The sequence below is a fragment of the Monodon monoceros genome, unplaced genomic scaffold, assembly GCF_005190385.1.
Source record: "Monodon monoceros isolate NGI ecotype Baffin Bay Population unplaced genomic scaffold, NGI_Narwhal_1 Super_Scaffold_21, whole genome shotgun sequence".
NCBI classification, from domain to species: Eukaryota; Metazoa; Chordata; class Mammalia; order Artiodactyla; family Monodontidae; genus Monodon; species Monodon monoceros.
Window position 1 is genome coordinate 145,770,199 of NW_021703778.1, and position 15,132 is coordinate 145,785,330.

At 47.7% G+C, this 15,132-nt stretch overlaps 2 protein-coding genes across 3 annotated transcripts in view; both read right to left on the minus strand.

Annotated features, from left to right (window-relative positions):
- Positions 1-3,927: 3,927 nt before the first annotated feature.
- Positions 3,928-6,448, minus strand: PNMA1 (PNMA family member 1). The gene has a single exon (XM_029239742.1). The coding sequence runs from the start codon at positions 5,765-5,767 to the stop codon at positions 4,709-4,711; it is 1,059 nt and encodes a 352-aa protein (XP_029095575.1). The 5' UTR covers positions 5,768-6,448; the 3' UTR covers positions 3,928-4,708.
- A 798-nt stretch (positions 6,449-7,246) lies between these two features.
- Positions 7,247-15,132, minus strand: part of ELMSAN1 (ELM2 and Myb/SANT domain containing 1) — a 67,254-nt gene continuing 59,368 nt past the window's right edge. For both annotated transcript variants that reach the window (XM_029237309.1, XM_029237310.1), the window contains exons 10-13: positions 14,288-14,437; positions 12,861-13,070; positions 11,159-11,355; positions 7,247-10,777 (exon numbers count right to left, since the gene is read on the minus strand). In XM_029237309.1, the coding sequence (XP_029093142.1) occupies positions 10,600-10,777; positions 11,159-11,355; positions 12,861-13,070; positions 14,288-14,437 (735 nt within the window). In that variant the 3' untranslated portion in view covers positions 7,247-10,599. The remainder of the gene's footprint in view (positions 10,778-11,158; positions 11,356-12,860; positions 13,071-14,287; positions 14,438-15,132) is intronic.

Genomic DNA, 15,132 nt, shown 5'->3' on the forward strand with positions numbered 1-15,132 from the left:
TTCCTTAATCTTCATTTTAGCATGAGTGTTTTTAACTATAAAGTAAGTGCAATAAAAAAATTAAAGGTATTTTTTTTAAAAATCACTGAACTTTTAGAAATCCCTCATCTATATCTCTATTCCTGCCTTTTTATCAACCATTGACTTCAAAGAAAGAAAACTGAAAAACTAGACTGAGTCTTACCTTTTTCTAACTTAAGATAAATTTTCACTTGACACTTGGAGAAGTCATAACTGGATTCTAGTTAATTTCCCATATTGGGCAGGTTAGAAGGGAACCAGCCAACCAAATTATGATCTACCAAATTTAACCAGGGGGTGGGGGAGAGTAAGCTATTTTTCAGTAGATTTGCACTTTAAAATGAACTGGATGTTGGTTGGTGAAAAGTACTCTCAAAGGGAAGATGGGGGCTTCCCTTGTGGTGCAGTGGTTGAGAGTCCGCCTGCCGATGCAGGGGACACGGGTTCATGTCCCGGTCCAGGAAGATCCCACATGCCGTGGAGTGGCTGGGCCCGTGCGCCATGGCCACTGGGCCTGTGTGTCTGGAGCCTGTGCTCCGCAACAGGAGAGGCCACAACAGTGAGAGGCCCGTGTACCGCCAAAAAAAAAAAAAGGGAAGATGGGTAAATACCTAGCCTGCATGTGGATATTAGAGAATCAAACCTCATCCTTGCTCATTCTAAGCCCACCTGAGCAGTAGTTGTGTGTCAGCATAATCAGAGCCAGGATTTCCCTGCTTCCTTACTTGGTGTCATCTTCCATGTCTGCTACATTAAGTCATCCCTCTGGGGGTATATCAAGAATTTCCTACTCAGAATAGAAACTTTGTGAGTTATCTTTCCTACATCTAGATTTTAAAAATTAGATGTTGGCTAGATTAAGTTGTGGCTAATGTTACAAGGGTGGGGAGTTCTTTGCTTGTTTGATCAGCAGGGTACCTGCCTCTGAGGTGCTATTGCCTAGAGTGATCAATCCCATCAAAAGACTGGTGAGTTGGTAGCTGTAGAGAATATACATATGGCCAGCTTCTCCCAGGGTGTCAGTCATGATCACGAGCATCACTCCAGAATCTTTGGCTTCTAGAACCAACTCCATTCTGAAGAACATTTTAACATCTATTAATACGTCGGTAATAATCTTTTTTATATGCAGGAATTTTGTAGCATGTCTTTATGACTAAACTTACTGTGTTAAATTATTTAGAAATGTTGAGTTTCTGAATGTTATTTTGTGAGATGTTTTAAAATAGTAATAAATTGTGTTATTTTATAAAAAAATTAATGTGTATCTTTTTTGGTTACATGTCCATTAGTTTTACCTAATATAGAGCAACTATGTGAACTTCCAATGATATTCAGTTCCGAAGAAACTCAGTGTTTGGATAACATATTCCACACAGCTTGTGTGTGTGAGAGAGAGAGAGGGAGAAAGAGAGAATTGGGGATTGACTCATTTCTTTATGCCAAAAATTTTTTTTTCAGTAGTTTACTACCAATGATAACCTCCTCTCTCAAGTTTGTAAGTCTTCCCCAGAAGTTCTCTGGGCACAATTTCAAATGACTAGGATCCTGGAAGGCACTTCCAGCAAGTTACTACTGCACTTGGTTATTCCTAGTCCTCTCCTGACTTCCAGAAGTGTACAAGGTTAAGGTTGGCTGATGATAGGCCCTTGATTTGTGGTCTGGAATGACCTGACGTTGGCTAGCCCTTTTTTGATACACAAGAAACAGGAAGAACCCAGCAATAAATAGCAGTAATATTACACATTTTCCCAGCATATATTCTGTGCTATTATCAGTCAAATGTAATTTTGGTCACAGAATGGGAATATAGTGCAGTTTCTACTTCTTTATTCCACAATTCTTTGGTTGTGAGGACGTTTCTTGCTGCTCTCCTCCTTTAAAAGGCAGAAAGATTTTAATTTGTGCCTATTAAGAGAAAACCTTAGGCTTCCCTGGTGGCACAGTGGTTGAGAATCCGCCTGCCAGTGCAAAGGACACGGGTTCGAGCCCTGGTCCGGGAAGATCCCACATGCCACGGAGCAACTAAGCCCATGCGCCACAACTGCTGAGCCTGCGCTCTAGAGCCCGTGAGCCACAACTACTGAGCCCGTGCCCTAGAGCCCACAAGCCACAGCTACTGAAGCCTGCTTGCATAAAGCCCATGCTTTGCAACAAGAGAAGCCACTGCAATGAGAAGCCTGCGCACCACAACGAAGAGTAGCCCCCGCTCGCCTCAACTAGAGAAAAAGCTAGCGCACAGCAACGAAGACCCAATGCAGCCAAAAATAAAAATAATTAAAAAAAAGAGAAAACCTTAATTCAGAGCATAAATAGCACGTTATTTTTAGTTAATTGTTTCCTAGAACAAAGGGTGAACATCTAGAATTCTGACATTTTTTTCTGCCATATATATGTATTACATTAAATATATGTATGTATATGTAGATATATACAATTATTATATATAATAAAAGGATCCTAAGTGATGACCTTCCCTTCTAAAATGCAATCAACTCTGCAGCCATAAAAAGATGGCATATCCCTATGTACAGGTAAAGTATGCCCATAACATACTGGGTGAAAAAAGTGAAGAACCTATTATTTCTTTTTGTTGTAAATGTAATGTGTGTGTGTGTGTGTGTGTGTGTGTGTGTGTGTGTGTGTGTGGTGGGAGGAGGGAGTATGTTTATGATGGAGTGTTGGGGAGAAGGTAGGAGTGTGTGTGAAGACAGGACTGAGAGGTATGGAGAGTGTGTATGGAGCGCCATGCCTGTGGGAATGGAGGAGGAAGTTATGAGTGGGGAGGAGGGGCAACGGGGACATTTGTCGGGGGAAGTGAAGATTTGCGTGTCTGTTGTGGGGTCCGAGATGTGGAGATGTGTTGAGAAGTGTGAGAGGGAGTCACAGACATAAGTGAGGACGTGAATAATTGTACAGAAAAATCTTAGGACATATACCAATATCAGCCTTCATAAATAAAAATTTTTACCTTGTGATTGTTATGCAGGCCAGCTATAAATTTAAAGCCTTGTTACTAGGGGAAAACCCCACTGAATTCTTATGTTCATTTAATCACTTCTGGATTTACTAGAATTTCAAAAGATGGACATCTTCAGTTACTGAATCTCTGCAACCAAACATGTCTTTAAACCGTATTTCCCTTTTTATATCCTCTTGATATAAATGGCTGCTGCAATACTGAAGCATTAATTTTATACAGGTATGATGAGTTATTCCTGCAGTGAAACATTTTTAGCTGAAAAAAGATTTAAAAGGGAACAAAAGCATTACTAGATAACCTCCTAAACCATTTCAGGATTTTCTAACATCTAATAATAAGTTAACATTTACTTGTGTCTATTTTGCCTTCAAACATTTGTCTTGTAGAAAACATGCAAAAATTGAATATATTAAAAAGTATTGCTGGGGCTTCCCTGGTGGCACAGTAGTTAGGAATCCGCCTGCCAATGCAGGGGACACGGGTTCGAGCCCTGGTCTGGTAAGATCCCACATGCCGTGGAGCAACTAAGCCCGTGTGCCACAACTACTGACCCCGCACTCTAGAGCCCGCAAGCCACAACTACTGAAGCCGGCACGCCTAGAGCCCGTGCTCCACAACAAGAGAAGCCACCGCAATGAGAAGTCTGTGCACCGCAACGAAGCGTAGCCCCCTCTCGCCACAACAAGAGAAAGCCCGCGTGCAGCAACGAAGACCCAACACAGCCAAAAATAAATTAATTTTTAAAAAAGTATTGCAATTTAAAGTTACATACTATGATATAAAGCTTAAAGTAAAACAACTGAGGTTTGGGGTTTTTTTTTCAGTGACATGGGTAAGTCTTCCTAAGAAAAGAAAATATAATAGAGCTTAATTACACTGAAAGTTTTTTATACATGTCAGAAAAACAAGACAATAGAATTTTTAAATTATTTTTATTAATATACATGTATTTGATAACTTCGAACTTAGAACACTTAGAATCAGCATGAACAAGGTAAACTACACTTCAATGACAAAGATTTGAAATGGGGGAACAGATACTGTAACTGGTTCATATTAACCTCCCCTTGCAATCTGTATCTGTATCTTGTCCAGTGAAAACGATTTACACAGCTCTACAAGTGCAGTATTTTTCTAACAACCCATTTTGTAGTCTCGGAACTCTTTACAGTTAAACTGATTTAGATGTTTAAAGATGAAAATAAGAAATTTGCACTCTAAATTTGAATATCTAATTCACATTTCTTTACGTTAATGTAAATCAGGAACAATTTACAGTAAACACAAAAACTATTCACGATAGTAGTAGTAACAGTTCACATTTTTACTGAACACTTATTGTGTTAGCCAGGCCCTGCACTCAACATCTGAACATGCAATATCACATTTAATTACCTCGACGGGAAGTGTCACGAGTTCACGTTTTCCACAACTGATGATGATGCAAGCTGATGACGGCTTGCATTGAGCACTCGTGTCCAGACCTTTCCCTGGCATCGTAGCTAGCATGACTCGTACCGCAGCAGCTCTGGTGCTTGTTCGCACGATTTTACTAATGTCACATGAATACGCAGGCCTGACTTCCCCCCCAAAAAAACATGGCTAAGTCTTTACTACTAGGAGACACACGTGTAAGACAGCACAGAGACAACGAACGAAAGCAGCTGTGATCTAGGTCTGCACTAAAGCCCCTTTTATGGGGACTCAGAAGGACCCCTCCAGGCCTAACTGCAGGAGGGCAGCCTCAGCCTCCTCCTCCTCCTCCTCAGCCTCCCCCTCGCGGATCTGCACCAGCAACTGGAAGAGGTTTGGGGCTGGCCCTTCCGCAACCCCGGTCAGCCACAGCCTCCGGAGGGCCCCGCTGTGGTTGGCCCCGGCAATGACCTGCTCCAGGCGGGCTTGATTCACGTTATCTTTATCTATGGCCCCCTTCTCCACCACCTTCTGCAGCAGAGGCTCCAGACGAATGACATAAGCAGATAACTTTTCTCCCGGGTTCTGGTAAGTGTTCAGAAATCTGACCTGCACATCCCTAAAGCTCTCCACGCTCCCAAACACTTGCTCAAGCGCCTTCAGGCATTCGGCGGTGGTAATCGCAGGGTTGCTGATCTTGAGGATGCGTATGACATCAGCAGCAGGGCCTCTAAGACTCTCCATCAACCGCCGCCTCTTTTCCACATCTGACACCTGCCATTCCTCTATGACCTCATTAGTGTGCTCCAGCCAGGGATCAAATGTCTCCTCTCCAGGCCCCAGGATGTCCCTCCCGGAGAAGAATGTCAGCTTCTTGTACCATATGGACTCAACAAGAGGCGGAATAACATTATGCAAAATACAGTTTAGCATCTCAGCTGGCATATCTGGGGTTGGGGCCGGAGTGGGGTTCTGAAACCCAAGGACACGGGCAACATCTTGCACGGTCCACCCCTCTCTTGCCAGGAAGAGGTGCAACCTTTCTAGAAATTCAGCATCGGAAGTCGGGGGCTTAAAGACCACTTTCCACACCCCTCCTTTACCTGGCATCTCCCTGGGGATCGCGGTGTAATCGACAGCACCAGTGAGCTCTAACAAGGCTGCTTTGGCATTCTCTTCCCTCCAGAACATTCTCCCAAGCACTCGATAGGGCACCTGGGGCATCGCAGCCTGGAGGGTCTCTTCGATTTCAGCCTCACCACAGTTCACTGGGATCCCCCAGACCAGCAGGGCTCTCTGGGAGTTCAAATCCATCCCCCTACACCAGTCTTCCAACAGTGTCATCGCCATTTTGCCAACTATCAAGGGCCCCAATTTTACAAAATACGGGTTACCGTGGTTCCCTGTGCTCTAGGACTTAGGACAACAGCAGACACTCCCCCGCAATATGCCCGAGGAGTCAAGCTTCACGCCACCACGATTAACAAACGACACCAGAGTCCTGCTCTCGTCCTTCCGCTGCCCCCCAGTGTCAGTCCTCCGCGTTCTCGGAGCGAAGCCTGCGGGATGCTCAGTTAGGCCACCGCCATCTTGAGTCTCTGGTCGGGGTCTGCGGGCCGGGTCCTCCACCTGCAGGCAGGGTGTCGCGTCGCAGCTCAGAGGCGAGGAGTGAGGGCGGGCGGCGAAGGCTGGAGCCGCCGGGCTGTAGAGGCCGCCGGGGTGTAATCGCGGGGCGTGGTCTTCTGTTCTCAGCCCGGGCGCCAGGCACTCGCAGCTGCTTCCGGCGTCAACCGGGCTTTCGCGGTCGGAGCCGGGCCTTCAGGCGCGCGAGAAGCCGCTTCTCTGCAGACGAGAACTGTGCCGCCCCCGGAGGAAGAGACTATCCCGAGGTCGCAGCGGCGGCAGCGGGGCCAGCCCGAGAGAGGGTCCTTCGCTGGCGCAGGTGCCCGTCTGGGCTGCGAGGACAGCCGGGGAACCAGAACACACGCGGCGGAGGCGCGGGTAGCATGCGGAAGCAAGGGTAGAGGCGGCGCAGACGAAGGCACGCCGCGGCGACTGCGCGCCCGAGCTGCTGCACGTTGAGGCGGGATGGCGCAGCGCGACTTCCGGTTGGTCAGACCCACAGCCAGCCGAGGCGTTACGACCGCAGTGGAAGGCGGGGCCGGCCGGCAAGCGGCTTTCGCCCCGCCCCGCCCCGCCCCCGCGGCCGAGCCTGCGCAAGCGTAGTCACGGCAACGGCGGCCCAGAAGACTGGCGACCCGAGTGCTCCGGCGGCCCGCAGAGGCGAGCGATTGCCTTGGTGCCAGCAAGGGGCTCCGGGCATTAATTTCTCTGACGGCGCGTTTCCTTTTTCACATTTTCCAGATTTTTTTTTCTCTCAAAGCACTGTATTTAAAAGACGATAATATAATACCGGAGTGGATTTAAGATGATATGCGCCCGTCAAGGAAGATTGTCTGCTCACGTCGCTCGTTCAAGTCAATGCTGTATAAGAAAATACCCTATACCATCTGATCGCACTCGGCAACCTCCGCGAATTTCATCCCAATGAAACTAAAACGTTGGAAGTGTGCCGTGTGTTTGTGTGAGACACTGAGTTGAGACTTTTTCTTGTCTAAAATTTTGTAAGAAGATCTAGATCTATTTAGTAACCTTTGTAGCCAGGCTACATGTGTTATTTCCCTTGTCCTGGCATCACTGACAGTGAGCTGATAAAACAGTATCCTTACGGTTCAAAAACGTCAAGTAATCCCTTGCAAGCAAGCCAAGGCCTATTTACGTCAATCCCAGATAGTGAAAATCTCCCCAGAAGGACACAGCATTCAACTCTGAATTTTTAAAACCTTATTTAATAAAAGGTTTAAAGATACAGAAGAACATTCAAAAGTAAATAAGTTACATAGGTACATTACAATCACATCAGCAAGATTTTCTTTAGTGTGTTAATTTTTTTTTATAAAAAGCACACAAAAAATAAAATCTTCAGTCTGGTCTATCACAACTGTACAGCAAAAGAGGTAATATTTATATATATGTACACTATTTTAATATGTAACAGTCTTTTTAAAAAAGGGTGCCACAGGCAGCAAACACACAAAAGGCAGTGTCTGATATTTTTCAAAATAAAAGGAATATACTTATTTATATGCTATTAAAATATTTGTACAATAATTACAGACTGTCAAGGCTATTCCTGTGCTCTGTCCCCTCCAACAAGGCCTTCGACTGAGAGACGAATGAAAAGGTGAAACAGCTGCAAACTGTGAGAGGCAAATATTAACACAGCAAAAATATGGGGAGGACATACAATTGTTTTATAAAAATATGCATACTTCCTATAAGCCTAAGGAGTTAGGCTTGCCAGTCTGGTAATAAATACCGTCCCAGAATAGTGAGCCCCAGTAAAAACATACTTAAATAGCTGAGGCTTGAGTATGTGTTGTATTCCTCCTTCATCTTAACATCTGGCACATGAGAAGAGGTTAGGTCACTGAGGCAGTTAAATATAGGGGATCCCTTTAGACATAAGCAGCACACGACCTCTGTGCCAAGGGTGGAAGTGGGGTAGCAGAAGGGATGGGTGTGTACCTTAGTTGTGAGGGGGGCTGCTGAAGGCATGGAGGACAGTGCTTCAGCACTGTCTCCGTGGGTGGGTAAGAGACCTCAGAAACGGTCTAGAACACAGGCACTAGGTTAGTTTCATGCCCTTAGCTGAGTGTAGATGGAGGCTGAGAGATGGATATGTGAGATGGTGTGGGGAGGACATTATAAAGCTGAAGGTGTTCGTCATTTAACTTCTTAAAGCAAAGAGCTCTGAATATAAGAAAAAAGAAAAAACAAAGTAGCCTAATGGTTCACAGGGAGAAAGCACCATAAAGGATATACCTATGCCAGCTTCTATGGGTGCACCTACTTTATTGGCAGGTCACTTGCCACAATTGCATCTGCCCTCTAAACATTTCACCTTTTACACTGCATTCTAGATACTAATCCATTCTGGAGCATAAACCCTTCTAAAATACGGTGTTGGGTGGGGTTAATACAGAGAGGTACCATCTTGATTTTCTCCACCTATATTCACCTGGTCTGGTCTCCGTGAGCTTAGAAGAGGAGAATCACTGTAGACGAAGGAGGTTTCTGTTACCACATGTCCAAAAAAGAAGCCTGAAACTAAATACGGTTTAAATAGAAAAAAACCTTGGGAAACTTAAGTAGCACTTTGGGGCAAAGCTGTGAAGGCACTCATATTACATATGTGATTTAGAAGAGAGCCTAAATTTGCTACCCTCCTGTTTTTGGAGGGTATAACCAGATTTTTGCAGTCTTGGGCCGTTGAGCTTGTAAAAGCCTATGGAAGAAACTAGCTGGGAAGTCAGAGGTCTAGGTAGCCATCAGAAGTTGAGGAGGGGGGAGAATTTTAATTCCCAGAGCTGGGCTCCTGTATAGCCATATTAATGCATAAATGACTGCTAATACACACCTGAGAGTGCATAGGTTAGAAACAAAACTCCCTCCCCACAGCTACCAGTATGGCGCCTTTAGGCCATCTCAGAAGAGGAGCAGAATGAATACTTTTTGGCTCCTTCCTAATGTGGATTCACTTAGAACTTCTTTTACACAACTAAAGTTGAATAGCAAGATCAGAAAAATAACTCAGCCCTCCTATGGGACTGGCAAGTGAAAGGGCCTCCAGAATCTTCCAGCCCTTCCACTTCAGTGACTCCACACCAAATATGGCTTCTTCAAGCCAGAAACAAAACCAGAATCTGGCTTCCAGCCAATCCCCTCAAGCTACTTGAAAGTACAGCCGAAGAAGAGGTAGCAACAAGAACTGCCTTTGATCTCCCTTGATCCTGCTAGTCTCCGTGTGCCTTTGTGACATCTTCCACCTTTCCACCCTCTTTCAGTGCTATCATCATTCCTATTGGCAGAATGAGGGACTTCAGGGTCTTGGAAATGTGGGGGGGAGGGTGGTGCCAAGAAGGTGCCTTGTTTTGGGATAAATGCACTTGGGCCTCTGGAAAGGAGGAATCCCCTGGTCCCTGAGAGGATGTTAAAAATTAAATATTAAGAATAAATAAATAGCTCCCAAATGACACAAGTCAAGGAATGAAGGCTCCTGTCCCATCTGGCTAGGAGACCTCCCCCTCCCAGGGAAGGATCCAGAAATCTCCAGCATGCAGGACTGAGGGCTGAGCTGTGGATATCAGCACTAGACCAGGTGGGATGGGGTTAGGTGGCAGCTGCCAAGGGCAGGACAGAGGCAGGCAAGAAACTTGCACCAAGGAGGAGCAGGCTGGGCCTAGGCTAAGCTCCCTTAGCAGCCTCCAGGGCCCAAAGGTATTTGGCAAAAAGGTGGGAAGCAGGAAAAGCCAAGGCTTATCAAAAGCTCCCTCAGGCCTAGCCCTGTAGCAGCCCTGCAGCTTCCTTCCTCTGCACAGTTTCCTTCCCTCCAGCAGGCTGAGAGCTTGCAAAGAACATTGGCTCCTTCCCCAAACATCTGAGAAAACTTTCCAGTCCCAGCAGGCTGCTAGCGAGCAGCAAAGGGATAGGTACCAGTCCTGGTCTCTCTCCCTGAACCTGTTCTGGCAGCCTCCCTCCCACGGAGAACGTGGCCTCTCTGAGGACATAGTCACTGGAGCAGCATGGCCTGGACACTGCCGCAGAGGAGACAGCACAGATGCCAGGCTGAGCTCCCTCTCGGAGATGGCCACCACACTCCTTCCCACGGAGTCCCTCTTTCCGGGGCTTGGGGCAGGGCCTGTACAGGTCCCCTGGGGCGGGGGATTAATGCTGCCAAGGGGGCGCGCTTGTGCTTGTTTCTCCATGGTGACCTAAGGGAGCAAGGGAAACAAAGAGGGAGAGAAGCAACCTCGTGGCGTGGCGGCAGAGGTCCATGTGAGAGGCAGCTGCGGCAGCGCTGGAGCCCCTCCCCAGGGGCAGCCCCAGCGAGCAGGGACTCTCCCAGTCCCAGGAAAGCAGGAGGGAAACTTCCGACAGACCAAATGCAAGAGAACTGGATCCTGTAGCCCTTAACACTGCTCCTGGGCCCTGTATAAGTAAAAGAGCCGTTTATTTAATTGTATCCGTTTTGCAGAGACAAGTCCACGTGATCTCTCCCTCCGGAGGTTCCAGTGCTGGCAGACCGTCTCAGGCTGGAGCAGGGCCCGGAGCCCCGGGCGTCAGCCCCTCTCGCCTGCGCTGCTCTCCTCCCTCAGGGCCGGCTGGTGGGGGGAGGCGGCCGCAGTGGCCGCAGCGGCCGCGGCCTCTTTCTCCTTCTGCCTCAGAGCGGCCGCCTTCTTCTCCTGCTCGGCGTGGCTCTTCATGTGAGCGCTGCGGCTCTTCACCTTGTAAAACACCCTGTAGCCGGGAAGGAGGGGCTCCAGTAAGAGGTCTGTCTCCACCCCTGGGACCTCCAGGCTAGAGCACCTGCGTGCGTGCGTGCGTGCGTGCGTGTGTGTGTGTGTCTGTTCTGGGGGCTCCCCGGCCCTTCTGGCTTGCTCCGCGCCACGTGGTCCAGCCCCACCCTCCAACAAGGAGACCGATGGGCTCCCGATTCAGTGCCATCATCCCTCTTCTAAAAGCCGCCAAGGGACGTCACCGGGGAAACCCTCTGAGCCAATCAGGAGACAGGGCGAAAGCTGTGACTCCTCCTCCTTCTCCCCAGGAATCGACGTCTGCCCCTCCCCCAACCGCAGCCAACCTACCAGGTCCCAGTGGAGACTGGGTCTGCCTTCTTACCTGCCACATTTTTTACACGGAAAAGTGTTCTCCTGATTCTGGCTCTTATTAAATGGCTCTGGTTTTTTCTTCTTCTCCGAAAAAGGAAGTGCCCTACGTGACTTCCCTGGCCCCTCCCTTGGCTTCTCTGAGGCCTGGCCACCTGCAGATCCAGGGGCATTGGATTCGTGGCTTCGGAGAATGAGGATGTCATTGGCCTGGAGAGGGTCAAACAAGGAGAGCTAAGAGATATGGGGAAGAGAGGATCCCGAATTATGGAATATCAGTGAACAGAGGGCTTTTAAAGATCATACACTCATTCCAAATGGTCCCCTAGCATCCTCTTGAATCTTTCCAGTGACAAGGCACTCACAGCTCTGTTTTCACAAATTGCTGGTACCGTAATTACATGGGACAGCCCTAGCTGCTATAAGGACTTCCTGATGCATCTGACAGGGGTCTTGGTGTCTCTGTTAATGACGTGGGTTCATGTTTTCAGTCACTTAGTCTATTCATGACTTCATTCCATAAATGACCTTCAAATCTGTGTAACATGCCAGGTTACACAGGGGATAGAGAGGTGACAGGAGCCCCTGCCATCAGAGAACTCACAGTCTGAAGGGACAAACATGCAGGCAGTTAGCTCCTGACAACATGAGCCACCATGGGAAACGCCAAGCAGGTGCCAGAGAGCACAGGACGCCTGGTGCAGACCTGGAGAGGTGCTGCTCAGGGTATGCGAACCATGGACCTCGGGTTAGGGGAGCCCCAGATGGCCATTAGGAGTCACACACGTGTGCACTGGATCAAACCACACAGGAAAGCATTCATGAAAGTTCAGCAGAACTCAGTGGCGTGTGTACACTGAGCACAGCTCTTGGAGGAGCACAGACAAGGCTCGGAAGGGAGCAAACAGCTGTGTGTCTACAGTTTGTGAGGGTTTTCCTGCAAGTTTAAGTGTACAACACAAATTAAACAAACAAAGACTCTCATAGTAGTTCCGTAGCAGACCCTACCCAGCCCTGTCTCTCTTGGGGGACCTCTTCCTGACAAGGAACAGCTCTGGCTGGTATGTCTTGCTTCTTGGCCTGTGATGTGGTGGACAGAACACTGCACTAGGAGGACCTGGAGTGGGACCTCAGGCAAGTCACTTAGCATCTCTGAACCCAGCTTCCTCCATCGGCAAGGTGGGGGCTAACACTTTATGGGGTTATCGCGAGGGATGAATGAGATAATGAACAGGAAAGCACTTCGCAGACAACGTGCGTGAGGGGCCGTTGTTGTTATTCCCATTGTCTCAGCTCAGTTTCAGAATTCTTGTCAGGGACACGGCTCTCTTAGGGGGAGCCCTGTCTGAACTGTAAGTCAGGAATGCTTCCCCAGTGTCCCCCACACCTGGGTTTTCACAAAGCCTTTTTCCTCTGTGACTCAGAAACAGAAGCTGTATAGTGTAAAATTAATAGCGGGTTCTGGAGTCGGGCTGCCTACTAGCTGTCTTATCTTGGACCTCAATTTCCTTCTCTGTAAAATGGGAATAATGACAGTACCTACTACATGGAGTTATGAGGATAAAATGAGTTAACAGCCTAAACTATCTAGTGCTTTCCTGCCATGATGACGATGATGATCATCATGTTCCTGCTCTGCCCTCCCTCCCACACCCCTAGGCCCAGCTCCAGCCGTCCTCCTGGCCCTGGGCTCCCCCAGTGGAGGTCACACTTACCGACTCATTGGCCTGTAGTGTCTGCGTGGCTTTGACAGCCGCTGCCCGCCGGCTTCGCTCTCGCCCCTCTTCCTGCTCCGCCTTCTCCTGGGTCTCTGGCATCTCTTCCTCCTCCTTTCTGGTCTCCTTTACTTCCTTCTTAGGCTCTAGCCTCTCTTCACTTGGGGACTCTCTTCTGGGAGGAGGCACCCTGGGGAACTTCTGGGAAGTCTATGGGGGACAAGAGCAGGGCCGTGAGCCTACAGCTCAGTCATGCAGCCACATGCACTGATTCTGACCCGGCCAGGGGCTCACTAGGCCCTGCTAGTCCTGCTAGCCTGGCCTGGACCAGTGTGGCCTCCTGTGCTAGACTCTATACTCTCCCACCGCTAATCCACCGGTAAAATGAGAGAGAGCCTTGAGGCCTGGAAGCCCTCAGGATGAGACCAAGCACTTGAGATGGAGCTGGGGCAGGGAGGGAGCATGCCAGTCCCTCCCCACAGGCCACCTGTCCTCTTGGGTGTGTCCAAGAGACACATTCTAGGGCAGGGTGGTCTGGTGGAACCAGGCAGCAGCCTTGAGCTCCATTCTAAGCTATCTTTGTAACATTTCCTGTATCTCTACCCCCTTCCCATCTGCAAGTGGGAACTAAATCACTCCCTGTCTTAGAGCAGCATGTCACCAAGTGTGGACTTGTGACCCCAAGATGATATTAGGTGGATACATGGACACAGAATTAAATAACATTCTCTTTTCACAAAATTGAATAACGTTCTCTTTTCACTTCTCTTTCAATCCTGATTATGTCAAGGACAAAGTCTCGAGTTGGTATTAATGTGTCTTTTATACTGTTCTAGACTTAACAAGGAGAGGTCAGGCCTCATCTCAGAGGCTCGGCAGGTAATAGTATCTGGCTAGAATTTAATAACATTGTTTGGTTTTCATATATATTTATTTTTACCAGTACCTTCTATGGCAAGCAACACCGGTTTTCTATTTATGATTGTGATATAAAGCTTCCCTTGAGTAAAAAATGGGTTGATTTAAAGAAAAATATTAAAAGCACAAGTGGTGTATGGACATGACAAAAATAGTAATGGTGACATGTGGTAGGATGCAGATACAGCAGAATTCATAAAGGTGATATAAGAATGACTAAAGTTTAGGAAAGAGTGTTAGAGGTCTGCTACGAGGGGACAGTAAGTCAATGCTGGTGCAAATACTGTGGGAAATTTCCCCCAATGTTCTGCATCAACACAATGTATTATTACGATGACACTGGCAGATGGAGAGGGGAACCCAAAGGTCCAGGGCCAGTGTCCAGGACATCAGCTCCCTGGGGCTGTCAGGGGCACTGCCTTCCTCTCTTTGCCCTCCAGGGAGTCCTGGAGAGCTTGGCCTCAGGCTCCCACCTCAGCCTAAGCAGCTGAGGCAGGGAAGGGAGTCACCTTAATATCCACTTCAACCTCTTCCTGGGCTGACTTTTCATCACTTGTATCCACATCCCCGAAGGTTAGCGTCCCATTGCGGCCAATCTTCACCTGCTTCTTGTAGGTGTAGTAGAACTCCACACACTGGGCCACGGTCTTGGTTTGGATCTGGTATGAAGCCAAAGCTGAGGTCAGAGTTCCTGGTTCAGCTCACCTGCCTGGGGGCACTCCAGCCTTTCTTATCCCTGCATGCCCCTCCGTTAACCTTAGCAAACACTAAACCCAATAAACTCAGGAAATACAAGCATGTCTCCAACACCTGCTCTGCACAAACCACTGACCAATTCAACACTTCAGCACTATTTTTTTTTAAAAAGCTAAAAAGGACAACATGGAGCCATTGGGGAAATTTGAATACGGATCATGTATTAGAGAGCATTACTGTGTCAGTTTAAATTTCTTGGGTGTGATAATGGTACTTTGGTTTTGTAGGAGAATATCTTTGTTTTAGGAAATATTTAGGTCAAATGTCATGATGTCTGTAACTTTTAATGATTGGTTAAAACAGAATACCTGTGTGTGAGTTTATTTACAGACACAGAGAGACAGCAAATGTGGCAAATGTTAACAACTGGTAAATCTGAGAGGTATATGGGTGTTCATTATACTATTCTTTCCATTTTTCTGTAAGCTTGAGATTTTTCAAAATGAAAAGTTAAAGGGGAAAAAGCCTGGGCACCATCCACATTCAAAGCCAGACTAGACCTGGCAACACAGCCTCTCTACATCAATCGGAGCAAACAATTTCATTCCTCTTGAGGGAGCAGTGAGGACAGAGAATTGTCAACTGCTGTATGTTGGGG

Excerpts from the sequence above, each read along its gene's own strand:
- PNMA1 (XM_029239742.1), bottom strand. The coding sequence starts at position 5,767 with ATGGCGATGACACTGTTGGAAGACTGGTGTAGGGGGATGGATTTGAAC.